The sequence below is a fragment of the Lagenorhynchus albirostris genome, chromosome 14, assembly GCF_949774975.1.
Source record: "Lagenorhynchus albirostris chromosome 14, mLagAlb1.1, whole genome shotgun sequence".
Taxonomy (NCBI): domain Eukaryota; kingdom Metazoa; phylum Chordata; class Mammalia; order Artiodactyla; family Delphinidae; genus Lagenorhynchus; species Lagenorhynchus albirostris.
In genome coordinates, this window is record NC_083108.1 from 76,270,440 (window position 1) to 76,289,738 (window position 19,299).

At 44.6% G+C, this 19,299-nt stretch overlaps 1 protein-coding gene across 2 annotated transcripts in view; it reads right to left on the reverse strand.

Annotated features, from left to right (window-relative positions):
* SPRING1 (SREBF pathway regulator in golgi 1) overlaps window positions 1-19,299 on the reverse strand; it is a 127,846-nt gene that overhangs the window by 95,551 nt on the left and 12,996 nt on the right. Inside the window, exons 3-5 of one of the 2 annotated variants that reach the window (XR_009534931.1) lie at window positions 18,635-18,786; window positions 18,129-18,242; window positions 538-710 (exon numbers count right to left, since the gene is read on the reverse strand). Coding sequence is in view for 1 of the 2 variants with exons in the window: in XM_060122068.1 (XP_059978051.1) it covers window positions 15,957-16,040; window positions 18,129-18,242; window positions 18,635-18,786 (350 nt within the window). In the remaining variant the exon portion in view is untranslated. Of the gene's footprint in view, window positions 1-537; window positions 711-11,934; window positions 16,041-18,128; window positions 18,243-18,634; window positions 18,787-19,299 lie in introns of those variants that run through there. The other variant, XM_060122068.1, reaches the window with a different exon arrangement.

Below are 19,299 nucleotides of genomic sequence, written 5' to 3' on the forward strand. Positions count from 1 at the left end.
CCAGGTGGTATCTTTAAGGAAAGCTAATTAGGATTCTTGGCACTTGTAGCACGAACGTTTTACAATCTTCTTCAAAGCAATTTGCCAACATTAGCTAATTAAAACACCCAGCCTTCCGTTGAGGGACAATGGGAAGAAAGTAGAATCTTCATTTCTGAGCATCTGCTGGAGGGTAAAAGCTCTGAACTCCTGTTGCTTTCACTTGGTGGAGGTCTTTCTCCGAAGGTGGCCTTTCATGGTTGTTAGCAACCTTCTAGGGACCACTGAAAAGACTCCATCTTTTCTAGCACTTTGTCTCTAAATAAAGGACAACACTAAGAAGGGAGTTTGACCAATTAAGACTGGTTCGCTAAGCCAGAGGTCAGTACACTATAGCCTGCAGGCCGAATCTGGCCCCCGACCTGTGTAAATAAAGTTTTACTGTAACACAGCCAAGCCCATTTGTGTACATAGTGTCTTTGGTCGCACTCAAGCTACGACAGCGAAGTTAAACATTTATAACAGAGCCCGTATAACTTCAAAACTGGAAATACTTACCTTCAGACCCCTTACAGAGAAAGTGTGTTGACTCCTGCACTTCCCATCTGCCTTGACCATGATCTTCCACCTGGGAGGGTCAAACTGCCCCTGGCCCTGACCAGGCTTATCTCATGCATCCATCTCCAGGTGTCTATGTCATCAATAGGGCTTCTGAGATTCTGCACTCTAGGCTGAAACAAGAACCAGCACACCCATGTGGGGAGAAAACCTTTGTATAGGACAAGGGGCTCAGCCTAGACATGGGCATGCTGTTGGCAGAAGGGCAGAGAGGGCCCGGGAAAGAGCACAGACGGCCTTCATTTTAAGTCACTTCTTGCCTAAGGCCATTGCATCGCATCAAAATGCAGGGCTGGGTCTGAGCCCCACTTCCTGGCTCCTTGGGCCTGGTAAACTGCATCCCCTCTCACGGATCGTTTCCTCCTGTGTAAAGTGGGAAACATTACCTGCTTTGCAGGGATGCTGTGCTGTGTTTCACTATGTCTTTCGAGACTCCGTTGTCAGTGCTGCCACACAACGCTCCCTCTACTGAGGGCCAGAAGGGAGGACCGACCGCCATTAACCGGTGTTCCCCCTATTCAAACCCCCCCATTCCGGTCCTGGCCCCACAGCTCTCCTCTCAGAGTCTCATTACGGTTATTAGCACAAGACCCCAAATGAAGGCCTCTGAGTAAGTGTCCTTGGACAGGAGAAAGGTTATGTAATTTTAAAAAGAAGGAAATTTGAATTTACTCCCCCAGTGTAAAAGTGACAATTAGGAAATGTCAAAACCCAATAGACTCTTTCTCCCTTTTATTTCATTTTCATAAGAATCACAGGACCTGCCTTCCCCTGCAATTCATCCCCAACAGCCCTCCCTCCCCAGGCCCCACCACCCAATCTGAAAATTCCGTGTTCAGAATTCACTCCCCTGTGTTGCGCACCGCCCACTGGGTGAGGCCTCTAGTTCAAGGAAGAGCACAGGGATGGAGCTCGCCAGGTCCCGGGGTTGCCTAGGATTGTTGGGAGGGGTCAGGGGCCACCAATGAAGTCAATTCCTCTGGTCCCGAGGTGTCCGACAGCAGGACTGATGTGACTTGTCAGCTTGGGGGTGGCAGAGACATTCTAGACACCCCCTTCCATTTTTCCCCCAGCCTCACTGGTACATGCTTATCTGCCTTTGTGTGGAGTAGCTTGAAGGGTCCTTATTCATCCAGAACGAAACTGCTTTACGAAGGTAAAGAAAAACTCTGCTGCTGGAAACACTCCCAGCGTCCCCCTTACAACAAGGCCCCTCTGCCAATCGACCCCTTGAAGAAGGAACTGGGGAGGCAGAGCTGGGGGTGTCCAGCAGACAGGAGAAGGGCCCTGCCTACAGATGCTGCACAGGCCTTTCAGAATCAGAGGACAATGCATGTGCGTCCCACAGACGCACAAACCGCCATGGGCAGGACTGGGGTCCTGCAGTGTAGACCACAGAGGGCTCAAGCAGACCGCTAACTTAGGGCATCTAAACAAGGAAACCACAGACTCCTGCAAGTGGCCAGGCTTTTAGCTTAGTCCAAACCCCTCATTTCACATTTTGGATCCACTCAGCTGCACTGCCCACTAGAAGCTTCTGAAGGTAAAAGGGCTTAACAGCCCGTTCACAGCCTGAAAGTCACAGAATCATAGCAATTCAGGGTTGGAAGACGGAAATGAATATTTGCTGAACGCGGCATGTGCAAGAAACTTTACATACATAATCTATTTAAGCCAAAAAGAGCCTGTGAGGAGGGTACTGTCATGCCTGTCTTACAAATAAGAAAACCAAACTCCAGAGCAACTAAGTATTAGGGTAAAATGACGCTACTTGTCAGGGGCAGAATTGGAGTTTAAGCTCAGGTCCTTCTGGCTGAGCCTGGCTCTCCACTCTGGGTTCCACTTCTTCCGTGGGGGTCCCAAGCACAACACCTCTCCCCAACACCCACACCAGCCCTTTGCAAAGCTTCTTGTACACATTTTAGAAACAGCTTTATTGGGACATAATATAAATATAAAATGCACACCTATTTCAAGTGTATCCTTAGTATATTCAGAGTTGTGCAGCCACCCCAACATGTGTTGCACTGGAATTATACAACATGTGGTCTTTGGGGACTGGCTTCTTTCACTCAGCATCATGTTTTCAAGGGCCGTCCATGCTGTAGCTTGTGTCAGGACCTCATTCCTTTCTGGCTGAATCATATTCCATCGTATGGATAGTCCACATTTTTGTTTACCCATTCATCTTCTGACAGGCATTTGGATTATTTCCACTTTTTGGCTGTTGTGAACAACACTGGTATGAATATCTGTGTGTTTTTCTGCACATTTTTTAAAAAATCACATTTTTACTCCTTTTATTAAAGGTTGGAAGTTATAAACACCTGTTCTCTCATTGAACAACACTGCAAATATTTGTTGAAATGACGAGGCATTTACGACAGGAGAAGCAGCTGGATGCGGTGAAAAGAAAGTAGCTCAGGAGTCAGGGCACAGAATTTACTTTTTTCATTCATTCAATAAAGACCTATTAAAATACAGTATAAGGCATTATACTGGATACTAATGATTTCACCTCCTGACCATTCTATCATTCATTAAAAAAAAAGTTTTTGCCCATTCTGTCCTAGAAAACAAAGGTCAGTCATTTATCTTTCCAAGGCCTCACTCTCATCAGCAAAGTAGGGACAATACATACACCTGGGTATACCTGGGAGGGCTGGGAGAAGGTATAATGATACACTTGAGAGTCCTAGACTATCAGGGACTCAACAAATATGATAATCAGACCCATATGACAAGAGAAATTACTTGCATTCATTTTCCTTTCCCCACCTAAGGTAAAGTATTGCTTTCTACTCAATGATGAAATGTTTCACACACCGGGAACTGCCTGTAGAATGAGAAACACACAAGCTTCCCTGCCTTATAGAAAACAGATTTGGTTTTCATAAGTGGTTGAATCTTTAAACGCTACCTCCAAAGGTGGAAAAACCTTTTAAAGCAACAAAAGCAGGTCAGAATGAAAACAATTAGTTGGTACCTGACAATCTACCACGGAGAAGGGAAAAAAGGAAAAGACCTTCCACAGAACGTTCAAGTTCCTGGCATTGCACTTTCCCATCTTTGCCAGAAGATGGCGACGTGGTCCCACAAGGTTGCATTAGTGCAACGTTGGCGATGGAATCACAGGGACAAAGGGCACCTGAAGTTGTGCTACTTGGAGACTTGTGCACCTTGTCAATTGCACTGCAGAGGTCTGGGCATCGCTAAGCACATTCCAGGGGAGAAAAAGAGACATGAGGAACAATGATGTGTTTACAAAGGCTACAGGGATCTGACGGAATTTGCAAATGGCTTGAGGTCTAACTCCAGATATCACCAGAATAAAGTTACTGGGGGTGGAGGTAGGGATAAGGGCATTAAAACATTATGCAAGTTAGCATCAAATAATTATCCCTTTATGTTACATCTATTCCAAGGAATATTATCATTCATTAAAAATCAAGTGGTATTAGACATGACACCAAAAGCACAAGCAACCAAAGAAAAACTAGTTAAATTGAACTTCATCAAAATTACAACTTTTATGCTTTAAAGAACACCATCAAGAAAGTGAAATGTCAATGCACAGAATGGGAGAAATGTTTGCAAATCATGAACCTGATAAGGGGCTCATATCCAAAATATATAAAGAACTTGAACAATTCAAGAATAAAAAGACAACCCAATTTTAAAATGGGCAAAGAATTAGGATAGACATCTCTCTAAAGAAGATGTCCATGTGGCCACTAAGTAAATGAAGAGATGTTCAACATCATTAGGCATCAGGGATATGCTAAGTCAAAAGCCACAGTGAGATACCACTTCATCATCACTAGGATGGCTGCAATCAAAAGGACAGACAATGACAAGTCTTAGCAAGGACGTGGAGTAACTGGAATCCTCATACACTGCTGGTGGGAATGTGAAATGGTACAATTGCTTTGGAAAACAGTCTGGCAGTTCCTCAAAAGATGAAACATACAGTTACCATATAACCCAGTAATTCCACTTCTAGGTATATGCCTAGAACAGAAAGTATATGTCCGCACAAAACTTATACACAAATGTTCACAGCAACGTTATCCACAATAACCAGAAAGTGGAAACAACCCAAATGCCCATCAACTGATGAATGGATAAGCAAATGTGGTCTATTCATATGATGGTATACTCTTTAGCCATAAAAAGGAATGAAGTACTGAGACATGCTACAACATAAGTGAGCTCTGAAAACATGCTAAGTGAATGAAGTTAGTAACAAGAGACTACATACTGTATGATTCTATTTATATGAAATATCCATAATAGGTCTATCCGTAGAGACAGAAGGTAAATTAATTGTTGCCACAGGCTGGCAGGGAGGAAGAATGAGGAGTGGACTGCCAACAGGTATGGGGTTTCTTTTGGGGAGATGAAAATGTTCTGGAATTAGTGGTAGTGTCTGCATAACTTTGTGAATAGGAAAAATTACTGAACTGTATACTTAAAAAGGGTGAACTGTATGGTGTATGAATAGTTCAACTAAAAAATAAATTTTTAAAAAAGAACAAAGTACTGATACATGCTATAATTGGACAAACCATGAAAACATGGTGCTTTCATGTTTGTGAAAGGAGCCAGTCACAAAAGATCACATATTGTATGATTACATTTATATGAAATGTCCAGAATAGGCAAATCTACAGACAGAAGGTAGATTAGTGGTCATCTAGGGCTGGAAGGACTGGGAGGAAATGGGAAGGCAATAGCTAACGGGTATGGGACTTCCTTCTGGGGTGATGAAAATGTTCTAAAATTGATTGTGGTGATGGCTGCACAATTCTGTGGATATACTAAAATCACTGAATTGTACACTTTAGATGGTGAACTGCATGGTAAGTGAATTGTATTCTCAACAAAGCTGCTACCAAAAATAGAGTTCCAGGGCTGCTGGGTCACACAAAGGGGGAGGGGCAAGGGGTGGCGTGGAACACACCATTCTCTTTGTTACCAAATGAATGATGCCCCCTGGAATTGTGAAATGAAATGTGGGCCTTCACCCACCTCCCTGGATCAATGCATTCTTGGTGGGCAGTGACCTTGGTTCTGTAACTCCACAGCCAGCCTGGCATGCAGGCCACTTTCTCTGCCTTGTGATCACCAAATCAGATGTCAAAGCCCCATTAGAGGGTCATTCATTTGGTTACAAAATGGTAAAATAGGATCACAATTTTCTTTTTTGTTAAATATATTAATATATGTTGTGCATGTATATGAAAAGAGATACACACCAAATAATGGTGATCTACAAATGGAAGGATTATGAAAGCTTTTATTCTCTTCTCTAATTTTCTATAATGCAACATGTCACTTTATAATTCGGAAAAATTAGAAAAATGCATATAGTGTATATGCATCAACTGTGTTGCTGTCTCACAACTGCATGTCGGCATTCTATTTTAAACTGGTTATAATTTAATTTGCTTTACTAATCAGTACTACATACAAATACATAGAGTTTCCTCAAATCCTTTTTGAAAAGAAACAAGCTATACTAGTGTAGGTCTATGAATGAGGTGGGACTAAATAAATGGTTCCTGGATGTCCAAGCATAAAAGACTTTCTCTGGAAACCCAAAGTGACAGTTTATCCTAAGGCGGACAGTAGCATCGACACCTAAGAATGTTTAGGTACTATGTTCCCAAAACCAGAGGCTCAGGATCAACTCGATTTTAAATTCCAGAAGACTGTCTTCCAGTTCTCTGTACTCCCTAGCACAGAGCTAAGCACACAGTAAATGCCAGGTAAATACGTGCTGAATGAATGACTGGGGCTGGCAATTCCACATCATCACCATTCAAGGGGCAACGAAGTTTAACCCAGGGTTTCTCCACTTCAAAACACAGTGGGGGCTGTGCCTCAATTAGAGGCCCACAGTACTTCTATACACACACTTCGTGACAATCAAAACTGTCTTCACAAAAAAAAAAAAAAAAAAAACTGTCTTCACACATTGGCTTATGTCCCCTGGGGGGCAAAATCTCCCTGCAGTTAAACACCACAGGTTTAAAGCAGGACTTTCCAGGTCTTGAAGCTACCAACTAGAATCCTGGAATGCCAGGGCTGGAAGGACCCTCATACGTGCTCCCCTGTACACTTTCACAGATGGGCAAACAGGCCCAGAAAAGAAGAGACACATTGGAGCCAAGATGGCTTCAGCAACGCAGCTCAGTGTTGCTCCCTACCCCGTGCTGTCCTTCGGGTTTGCGTAGAACTCAGCATCATTTCCTTCAAGGATTTTATCAGTCAGTGAGGCTGTCATAACAAAATACCACAGACTGGGGAGCTTAAATGGCAACTTATTCTCTCGCAGTTCTGGAGGCTGGAAGTCCGAGATGAAGGTGTCAGTAGGTTTGTTTCTCCTGAGGCCCTCCTTGGCTTGCAGACGGCTGCCTTCCTGAAGCCCTGGTGTCTCTCCCTCTTCTTAGAAGGGCACAGTACTATTAGATTAGAAGCCACCCTCACAGCTTCACTTTAACTTAATCACCTCTTCAAAGGCCTTTTCTCTAAATAGGTTACATTCTGATGGACTGGGGTTGGGAATTCAGCATACGGATTTTGGAAGGAGACAATTCAGCCCATTATAAGGACTCTGCTCAGTGGGAAAAAGAATGTTAAGATAGAGCCCTCTCACCTGGGTTGTGCTGAAAGGCTAAGACCCCCTTTCAATGCATTATTCAAAAACCCTTCCTGGCAGGACTAGCAGCGAGGTGAAACATTCTGCTTAAATCAAGGATGATCCAAACCCAAGGTCAAACAGCAAGCTTCAGAGCAAGTAACCCCTCCTCCACCTAGGACCTCCTTCTCACCGCTCAAGAGCCCAGTATGGCACTACATCACAGGGGCTAAAAGTCCAGGTCCAAGAGCAAAAAAAGATCTGGGTTCCGTCACTATCCTGGTTTAAACCACTAAGACAGTGTTCCCCTACGCGAAGAAATTAATCCAAGTTCGTTTCTTTAGAATGAGGATAAAAAGACCTACTATCACATAAGCGTGGTTGTTAGGATTAAATAAGAGGCCTTTAGCGCCAGAAATGATAGGAAGACAGTCGCTGCTATCACAGTGTTCCTAGGCTGGGCCCGCATGCACCTTCCAGGGCTCTGAAGTTGGCATCTAACAGTATAACCTGGAGCAAAATTTAACCTGAGCATCAGAGCCTTGTTCTTAAAATGAAGATGAGAAAGAATACCAGCCTCAGAAGACAGTGCCGTGTGAAAGTGATGGTGCAAATGTTTTTTGTCTGGGCAGGAATGGTCAAGAGACTATTGTACATTTTGCCTCGGTGAACGGGAGAGGAGGAAGAAGGGGGCAGTCACGGGCACCGAGTTAAGCCTGGTGTCTTCGAGGGCACCAGCAGCAGATCTATTTCCTTCTCCTTGCAATGGATACTCCCCTGAGTCCCTGTGCACAAAATCGACGGGCCCTGGAAAGAGTCTTGGTTTGTCGTCACTACCAGATGGTCCTTCATTGTCTTAAGGAGAGGGAACCCACTCAGGCACAGGTCCCACAGTCTCCCAACAAGGACTATGCTGAGGACAGAAAACCTAAGGAATTGGTGCCACCAAGTGGCACAGACAGCAACTGCTCTTTGTGCCCCTGGCACCTCCGTCTTCTCTCCTCTCCCCTTCCTCTTCCTCCCATCTAACTCTCTTCCTCCTTCTTTCCTTGAAAGAGTGCCCACGACCATGGTTTAATTCAGTGGCCATCCTTGAAGGTCTGAAAAGGCTGCGGTGAAAAGACAGGGCTTTAAGATCATACTGGACTTGACTCCGTAGTTCCTCCCTGCGCTAAATCAGGTCAATGAGCTTATTTGTGTCAAATAAATGAGCCCGGCTGACGGCTAAGCAGCTGCAAGACTATTTATCTCAGGCCTCCAAGCTGGCACTCAGCAGGCTACAGGCAAAGCTCAGGAGGGGCACGGGTGTCAGGGCCTGAGCTCTCGGAGCACGACCTGGATTGCTGCCCAGACAAAAACCTCCAGAGAGAAACTGAGTCCAGCATGTGCGGGGGGCGGGGTGGGGGGGGAACTCTAGGCCTCTGGGACTATGGAGGTGAGCAGAAAAGATTCCAGCTCCAAATAGCAGCCCACAGAACACCTGGGAACATCTTTAGAAAACGACATCCCTCCTGCCCTCAAAAACCATCACATGCGCCACAAACTTGACAAAGCAGAGTTGGCTTTTGGGGAAACTTGGCTGCTTTGAGCTCAGCTCATCCTTTCCCCAAACTAGACATCCAGAAAGACGGTCCCCATGTGTCCTTCCCAGGCATTTTATATATTTTTTTGTTTTTTTAATTCTGTAGTGATTCACTGAAATGAATGACATACTTCAGAGATCTGGAGTGGGGCTCCCCCCCATCTTTTTCTCTTAGCTCTCTCAGGAAAGTGGGATTCTGCCGTGACAGGCTTTGACCTCAGCACATTTCCTGCAGGTCAACTCTGGCTGAAATAGAATGTCTGTAACTTGTTTGTGAAGAACACAAAGACTTGTCTCCCCACTGTGTAAAAATCAGATAGAAAAGGGATGCAGAAATGCAATGACAAACTTGTATGCATTTCCAAAAGGGCTTTCAATCCTACCCTGGCTTTATTTTAGAGGCCAGATTATACAATTAAAATGTGTACTTTTAAAAAAATAAATAAATAAAAATTTAAAAATAAATAAAAATTAAAAAAATAAAATGTGTACTTTTCCCACTCCGTAAATCAATTAGCTATAGTTAGGTTAAGCCAACACAACAAGAACTTTTAAAATATTATGTACAGCAGGATTCTACCTTTATTTATGTACTAACACAAAATACACATTCATGTACGAAAAAAGATAACTTTACATAAAAACTTTAATTAGTGGTTATATTTGGGGGCTGGGGATCTGACTATTGTGCCACAATTTAGTATCTTTGTAATTTTCTATATTTTAAAATGTAATTCCCTACATTTTCAGGTTTCTGCCTAGTAATCACGAAAGAAATGAAAGGGAAACCTTTTACTGAGCGATGACTACAGAAGCCCTTAATAGGAATTCCAAGATGCTCTGAGCATCTCAGGTTAAGCATGCCTAAATAATTTAGCACTGTATTAAGGTATAGCTACATAGCACATTCTGGGCTTCCCTGCCAAAAGGCAGCTGTTTTTATGATGGAAAACACAGCAGCTGTCTTCACAGGTGCAGAGCAGCAATACATAATAAGTTGGTCCCAGCAGAGACGAATATGGTCTCTATTGAAAATCTGAGGAGAAAAAGGCAAAAAGTGGTGAGCCCCAGTTGAAATCTTCAAGAGAGAAAGGGAAGCCCTGATTTGAAGAAAACAGGCTCCAGATAACTGGTCTCCACTTACCCAGTGAAAATCAAAGCCAAGGACCAAGTCGCTGGGCTCTGGTCTTGCTTTAACACGTGGCAGGATCTTTGGCACAAAAATCAGAATTTTGGATCTGCAAGATACCTTAGCAATCACCCTCCTCTGACAAATGAGGAAACCAAAGCCAGAAGAGGTTAATTTACTCAAGGTCATTAATGCCTGTGCTCTCATCAGTAAAATTAGGATGCTACTCAGAGACTTCATTTTGCTGTTACACTTATAAACACACACACTCCTCCCTCAGTAATAGTGACATGTGACCAACATAGTCTGAAATCTTGAATTTAACTGATAGCCAACACCACTTTTTCTCATTTAGCAAACACTTCTGATTTTGATAACCGGATGTAAGCTGATGAGAGCTTGCCTACTCTATGCTGCATAAAAAAATGTATGAATTTAGAAAGTCCAAAGACCTGAGGAACTACTGACCCTACCAAAAACTTGGAAAGTACCCTCTTAGAAATAAAATGCATTTCTAGCAGTGATATGTTTTGGTTCCTCTGAGCCCACAGACTGTACAGTCCTGAGAAACAATACAGCTGGACCCCTATCCAAACATTTGACTGACTGCAGGGCCCGCTGGTTGTAACTGGCCAGTTGTTTTGTTTATTATAATATTAAAGGCTGTACTTCTATTTTTAAAAAGTCCAGCAGTTCAGCTCTAACAGCAGACATGAATCGAGTTGTACAATTGAAGGTACGTGGCGAGGGGCTGCCGGGACACGTAGTTGGCCACACAAACACAACCGCTGTTGTTCCCCACTCAGGCCCTCGGGGGCCACCTGTTCCTCTTCATGTCTGTGTAAGCTGACTGGACGCTGAATGTTGCAGACATGTGACTGAGCGAAAACGGGGATCCTGGTACCCAAAACTGTCCTCACACCATGACAACACACTATGCAACAAGAGTCCACAAAGGCAAAGGGCCCGGAAGGCAATGCACTGATGCCACAGAGTCAGGAAAAGTGCTGTGTAGGAAAGAACTCTCACAATCCCACCAGATTCTTTTTTCTTTTAATTATTACTACTTACTTATGTGGTACCTTTTTAGAGTACAATGACCAGTTTTCCGAATGGAATCTGTAGTGACTCATTTCCCCTCGCCCCACCCCCAAAGGCCCTCCTTGCAAAGAGCCACTGTAGGGGGATGGGGAGGGCAGATCTGCGGCCGGGGGGTGGGGGGGGGCTCTCTGTAAACCTGGTCATTCTGCCCACAGGAGGTGTCTGCACCTGGATTGTGACAGCGCGCGAGGGATGCCGCCACAGAGTAACAATGCCATTCCTGGAGGCAGCACCGGGCTGGTAGAGACCAAGGAGGAAGCAGCACGTCCTATGGGATTCCAGGGTAATTTAATCAGCAGCACTTGCGTGCGGCAGAAGACAAGGGCAGCGAAATAATCAAGTCCACTCTCAGCTCCTGATAGTTTTTCTGTTTAACCGAAGGGGGTAAAATGTGACCCGAGAGAAGGGCCTCTCTGCCTCGCCCGGCACTGCTGATGCGTGGAGCTGGATGCCTGTGTCACAGGGGCAGTGGTGGGCTCCACCCACTACACATACCGCCTGCCCTCAGTTGTGATAAGAATGTCTCAGACATTGCCAACTGTTCCCTGGGGGCAAAACTGCCCCCATTTGCTGCCCTAGATCAACTGGAAAAGCTAGTCAACAAGTGAGCCACTTGATTCTCAGTAATGCAGGGTTGAAAAAAAACAAGAAAAGGGGTTTAAGGCCTCCTTCAGTGAGGAACGCTCTGTAAGAAAAAGACCAACAAAAGTAAAACCGGCCAAGGTCAAGAAGAGCAGTTTACCACATGTGAAAGATAAACACCCAATCAAAATATGGGAAGAAATTAAATATCAATTAGAACATAGAGATCCATTAGCAAAAAGAGTTAAAAAATGATACCAAGGGGTTCGTAGGTATATGACAAAAGACACTCCTCGCATACTTTATTTATTTTATTTATTTTTGGCTGTGTCAGGTCTTAGTTGTGGCACATGGGATCTTTTGTTGTGGTGCGCGGGCTCCTCTCTAGTAGTGGCGTGCGGGTTTTCACTTCTCTAGTTGTGGCACATGGGATCTTTCGTTGTGGTGGGCGGGCTTCTCTCTAGTAGTGGCGTGCAGGTTTTCTCTTCTCTAGTTGTGGCGTGCAGGCTCCAGGGCATGTGGGCTCTGTAGTTTGCGGCACGCAGGCTCTTTAGTTGAGGCTTGCGAGCTCAGTAGTTGTGGCGCGCGGGCTTAGTTGCCCCATGGCATGTGGGATCTTAGTTCCCTGACCAGGGATCAAGCCTGCGTCCCCTGCATTGTAAGGCGGATCCTTTACCACTGGACCACCGGGGAAGTCCCACTCCCCACATAGTTTAGGTGGGAGTATAAATTGGTGAAAATCATTCTCAAATAAACATACAAACGTGTATGTGAAAGCATATCATCAGTGCATTATTTGTAGCAGCCAAAAAAGAAAAAAAAAACAGCAATAAGCTAAATGACCTCAGCAGGGATTAATAACATTACAGTATATCCATGAAACTGACACCAGGTGGTCACTAAAAATTATTAGATAGGCTTATATGTCACATAGAAGGCTGTCCATCAGAGGATTGCTTTCAAGAAGAAAAAGTATTATCATATCTGCCTAGAAAGTCATGAGGGAAAGAGAAAAAAAACGGGCTGATCTCTAGGTTGCATGATTTTAGGTCATTATTACTTTCATCTTTGACACATTTCTGAATAACCTGCATTTTAAAAATTATCTTTAGCATGAGTTCTTCTAAAAACAGTAGTAAAAATAATACCTAGAATTCTGTAGTTGCCACCCTTCCACCCAAGGGGCCCACCCATCCTCACCTTGCCAACTATGTGATGTCAGACCCCCACTGGACTGCAGATGTGGACTTCATGCCCAGCACTGGGCCTTTACTCACTCCAACACCTCACAACAGCCCCACAAGGAGCAGATGCAATCCCATATCACAGAGTAGGGCCTGGGACTCAGAAGAGGAAAGACTACCCAAGGCCATGCCTTAATAAGTAGGAGTTACTGACTGCGAGGCCGAATTCTCTCCAGCCTGTGAAGAGTAGACTAAATAACAGTAGAAACTAACACAACAGAGTAAAGCAACTATACTCCAATAAACATTAAAAAAGAAAAAAGAGCAGACTAAATAAGCAACATATCTGTTCATTTACAATCTACCTGCAAATCCCAACAATGGGAACAGCTTGCTCGGAACCTTGCACACAGCTCCCACAGCGCCTTTGCAGCCTCACCAACTGAGGCACCCCCTGGACAGCCTCCAAGTCAGCTCCGGGAGCAGGCCAAAAACTGCAAACCCTGCTCTAAAATCCTATCGCCCGCTTTTCCAAGAGCTGCTGAGCTCGCCCTTGGATGCCAGCCCCAGCGTCGCCAGGTCCAGGGCCACCTCAAGTCCCAGGCCCTGCGGAGACAGTGCCTTTTTCTACAGAATGCTTCTTTCCCTGTTAGAACATACCTTATCTTTATTGCTCCAGCAATGAGCATGGCAATTAAGATTCAGAACTGAGGGAAATGCTTTGAATTACCCAATTACCTTTCACCCCAAACATAACAATTTAAAAATTTTTCTTCTAAACTAAAGGTGTTCTCATTCCTTCTCTGATCTTCTCTTAAAATCCAATGTGTATCACGCACTTTGCTAAGTTCTGGGCATACAAAACTACAACAAGGTCCCTAATTCTGAAAACCTTCAGTCGAAGGAACCAGAAACAAACCAGAGAGGGGAGCAGGGAGGGGTCCAGGCTAGAAGCCTGGAGAGGCCCATGATGTTCCACGTCCTTGGGTGGCTTCGTTACAGAGTCTGCAGTACCGTGACATTCCAAAACAGCGCACATGCCTCTTAGGAGTATAGAAAAACATATTCCAGGGCTGAATGAAAATGACCTTTGGATTATTGACCCAATTTGGCTACTTATACCACCTCTCCCCTCTGCTGGCCTGGACAACCGAGATCTGTATGCTCTCAGAGGAGTGTTTACAGATGAGTCAGCGTTGGAGCTGGCGAGGGGTGGTGGGAAGGACAGTGGACCCAGCGCTGGAGATGAAGGTCGCGTTTTGGTTCCGTCATGGGACCCAGGGAAGTCACTTCACTCCATTTCCTCATCTACGAGGTGGGAACAAACGAGCTTAATTCTCTACCTAAGTTGCAAAGGCTGTGAAAGCAGTGAAAATGCAAAACGTGCTCGCCAATATTCAAACACAGAATAAACAGGTATGGCTGACCTCTGATATAAACTGTTTTCACAGTAAATCTACGTTATTGCCCAAGGGTTCAAATAAGCTCAAAGTGACAACTACCAGGAGACTGAGTTACCACAAGCAATGAGCTGGTGAAACATGCAGATGTGTCCATTACTTTCACACACAGTCTGATTTAGCACCAGTGAACACACACAGAATCTGAAAAACCTGATGCAAACTGAATAGATTTCCTGGGATCTAACATTAAAAACAACTGCCAGACAGTTCACCCTCTAAGAAAGTTGACTTAGGGGGACAAACTACTTTGGGAAGATAAGTAACAGGAGGGAGTTAAGGGAAATTATTCCATTGAATAGACTGCAGAAACATACAGGAAGGCAAACATGGCCCAAGGGAAAAGCTCCACTGAAATAAAAATGCTGAAAGTGGGCTGTAAAGCTCGTGCTCTGCTCTGAGGGCAACCGCTGAACAACCGAAAAAGAACAAGGAAGACCTTGCCCAATACCAGGGTTAGTGAGGGGCTCTGGGAAAGAACAGTGTGCGGTAATGTGACTCTGGAGAGGAAAAAGGGGCACGACGTCTTGATCTGAGGACCAAATACTCTCAGCCTTGACAAGAGAGGGTTAGTGTCATATTAGAAACACAGGACGCCTCCGTCGTGTGGACCAGCAGCCTGAACATCCAATGTCCACGGAGGGTAGATGTGAGTCTCTCAGGGCACCCTGACAGAAACTTGAGTTTTGTTCTTCTTTGTAAATCACAGGGAAACCAAATGTCTGTACCTATTACATCTCCCGAAGCTGAAAGCGATAAAGGACGACCACTTACAGTCAGTTGCGAGATGTATCTCCACTGAGGAATCGCCTTAAGATGGGGTTTCCATGACAGAAGAGGAGGAGGCCGCCCAGCAGATGACTTTCCTGAGGCTCCCACTGTCCCACGGCTGAGAAGACCAGTCATTTCAACAGGGGCAGTGGAAACAAGAACAGAACCCTCCAGGACAACAAGGCAGAATTTCTGGTTAAAACGGTGCATGCACATAGGTAAACAAGCATATCCAAGTACCACCAGGAAAACCTGAGAGCACATGGCGCCAGCTGCTAGGAAGCTGGCACAGGATGAGAAGGGAGCAGCATCTGAGTTTCTAGACAGTTTTAGATGTCAGGACACGGTGTTCAGGGCCCACTCTTGAAGATGCTGTTAAAACAAAACCAAGAACAAACCACCGCGAGAGAACATGCATGTTCTAAGAGACCAAACATTTTATCTGGGTGAAGGGTCGATCTCATTCTTGAAACTCAAGAACACAAGAAAACAACAAGAACAATCTCCTTGAATATACTCAACTATCAAAGAATTTTCCTATAGGAAACATGAGAATTTTCCCACTACTCTAAAGAAGTCCAATAAATAACTTTACAGTGAAGGGCCCGGGGAGAACACACACAGATGCCCACAGGTCCCCGAGCAGCCGCAGAGGAGAGGCGCTCAGAGTGCTGATGCCTTCACCAGGTCGCCCACAGTCTTGTCTTTCTTGAATGTAACCCGCTGGCTGGCATTTCCAACTGCTTTACGGAACAAGTCCATCTGGTAAGCCCGGGGGCGAGTGAGGCCAAAGAGCACAACACAAGAAGTGGTCAAGGTCAAGTCTTCTCCTGAAGACCAGAGAAGGGCTTCAGGCTACAAGTTCTTCAGCAGCGCATCCTCCCAGTGGGTTGAGTCTCCCTCACCGTCACGCGGGGAAGAGCTCGGGAGGGCTCTCTCCGTAGCAGTACTTTGCTATGGGATCCCTATAGGTGTTCTCATGCTGCACGCTCTGTTGGCAAAAGGGAAGAGAAGAGCGCCGTGAGAGAGAGCAGGACGGCGTCCGGCAGACGCTCCCTGCAGGAGCCCGGGTGAGTCCATCTCCAAATGTCACCAAAAGGGTCCAGGGCACTTTCTGGAGCAAACGCAGATGCTCAGCACAGAATGCCAATGAAGGGCATTAAAATGGACACAGTGTCACCACAGGACTGTTTCTTTTATGCACACTAGTGAGTTTTTTTTGTAACAACCTAGCTGTGACTAGGATAACTTGAGACAAAAAATTTTCCTCAAAGTATTTTAAGTCAGATTAAGATCCAATGGGTGTTTTGCACCTGACCCCGTGCTTCAAAGGAATTCAGTCCCCGGCACTGAACCCTGCAGAGATGAAGGAGATGCACTTCAAATTGCTTTCGTCAAGTTTTATGTACCTAAGGGCTGGTACACAAGCCGAATCCCACGGTACCACACAAGCTTCATCTGGCCAAGCAAAGTGTGATTTAACACAGACAATCATCCGTGGTGGCTAATTTTTCAGCAATTTGTTTTCATACAAGCAACTTGAGTTTTTGGCTAGTCTAGAATTCATTAATTAGCCTAAAACCAAGGCTAAACATCTAAATTGTACGTATTAATCCAATTTACAGACATGCAGCCAAATCTTCTCTTTCTTGGGACACTTATAAAGGCAAATTGACAACTGGTAAATTTCTCTTTACAATGAAAATGCAAAGTCTGAAATTTTAGCATCTTCACTCAAGTTTGGAAATAACTCCTGGGTTTTATCAGTTAAAGAAAGAAAATACTTGGCCTTTTCTAACATTTCTCAGAATGACAGTATGAATCAAAGTAAGTCATGGGTTCAGCCATCCTCCACATTTCCTTTAAAGCCCATTCAAATGGAAAGCTCTTCCAGCAAAACAAGGACATCAGGAATTTCCTCATGTTTCAAATCCTCATTATAATCCCTGAAACATTTACCCAGTGATGCTGAATGCTCTAAGAGCAGACCAGAGACATAAAGAGTGGCGTAAAACCCAAAGGCAGACTACAGAAATCTGGCAAAGGGTACAAGAGCTCCAGAGAATGACAAATGAGTCATTCATCTCAGACGGAGCCAGGACAGTCTTGCAGACACCATGAATGGAAGCCAGAGGAAGAGCACCCGTATGACAAACACGTCTGGTGATTTTACAAAGAGAGCTCCAACAACCGCCAGATCACAAAGGCTGAGAGCAGAGGATGCGGAATGATGGAAAGGCAAAGACGTTCAGACGCTTTCAGCAGCTGGTGCCGTGTTTAGTGCCCAAGAGCAAAGCATTTAATGACAACGTGCTGAAAAGTACTGAGAGCTTGGCAACCTACAGATTTACCTGTGTATTTTTCAACACCCACCTGCCCCATCCCCTTGAATCCTAAAATAAACCACAACTTTGTCCCCGAATAAATGAGTACCCACTCTAAATGAGTGGTTGCTGGAAAGCCTTAAATTTCAAAGACGGAGGAGAGAACTTCTCTCAGGAATTGGACTATCAGGACTCCACCCAGACTTTAAAATAATTTTAAGCTTCCAGTTAAAATACAGACAAGCTAATCAGATAGGGAAGATGCAAGTTAGTCAGACCTTGATTTGATATAAATATTTTACATCCCTAACTTGTACAAATCTCATGTTCACATTCTAAATACAGTCAGCCCTCCATACCACGGGTTCCGCATCCGTGGATTCAACCAACCACGGGTCAAAAGTATTTGAAAAGACTCCAAGAAATTCCAAAAAGCAAAACATGGTATTTACACTGTATTAGTTATTGTAAGTAATCTAGAGATGATTTAAAGCATACGGGAGGATTTAAGTAGGTAAGAGGCAAATATTATGCCATTTTATATGAACATTTAGGGATTTGGGGTCCTGGAACCAATCACCCTCGGATACCAAGGGATGATGTACTATCAATCCACCAAAGCTCCACACAACGTCGTTTAAATCTCTTCTCCATTATCACCCCACCAAAAGCCCCCAGTGCATATTTTCGAGTTTTCCTGCAGACCCTGACTCCCACCAGCAAATACCCCAGCTACAGGCATCACAGCTTCTGACCTGGGACGAGGTCCTGCATTTAGCCAAACACAATTCAAAGTGATCTTCGACTGCCATGAAGAGGTTCTGGAATGCCACAGCTGCCCGGTTGAGGAAGCGCTCCAGGAGAAGTTGCTATGGAAACAAAAGTCAGTACCTGTAATAAATTCCAAACTCAGAAGCACAAGGTAACCTTGGAAATTTCTCCTAAACTAACAGACTGCTGATACGGGGAAGAAGAGGGGAAGGAGAGAGAGAGGGGAGCTCAAGTGAGCAGGAGGGCTGATGTTTTATTCTTTAGATATCTGATTAGGAATACAATGGCCCATTCTGCCAAAGAACCACTGGAGGAACTGGGAACCACCTCCTTTCCTTGCAGACAAAGGCTACCTCACAGCAGCCATTTCTGACACCGACAAGGTTCCCTTCTATTTCCAGAAGAATCTCACAAGCAGATTCTAATGCTCCTCGTGAAATGCAGGCAGAAAGAATAAAGGAGATGCAGCACAAGGAGCAACTCTCCATACCTTGTTGGGCTGCAGGCAGCAGGAGACACAGTACTCATAGGCGCTGCAGCAGCCATTGGACAAGCAGCCATCACAGCAGTACTGCTTTGTGCCAGGGACGTTGACGTTACAGCAGCCATTTACCAGCAAATCTTTCCTCTCACAAACGTAACCTGAAAGTCAGAGACTAACCTGAGTATAAACCCAGCAGTCCCCCCACCTGCCCACCAGGGGCGATCATGAGGCAGCAATGAAAGTCCTGCATGCAAAGAACATAAAGATAGAGTCTGGAGTCAGGGGCATCCTAAGGACCACAGAACCTGGAATCAGAGAGTGTCTAATCAGAGCTTGCTTCCTGCATGCAGCAGTTTACAGGAAACATGGACTCCCATCTTGTAAGTAGGCTATATATATCCTAATCTGCCTAAAATTACGTTTTAGTCTGCTGTCACATATTTGATGCAATCAACACATCGCCTATGTTTTCCTGTGCTAACCTATGCAAGCCAATTATTCATCTATGCCTGGGAAAAAATGTCATTATTTTTCAAAGAAAAATCTGAAAAGAGGAAAAAACCAAGGTTTTCACTCCTGAAAGTGAGATCCTTCTAGATTTAAAACAAACAAAAAACCTCCACATATACTTTTTACATTTAAATACCTTTTAAATACTTACCATGTATTTA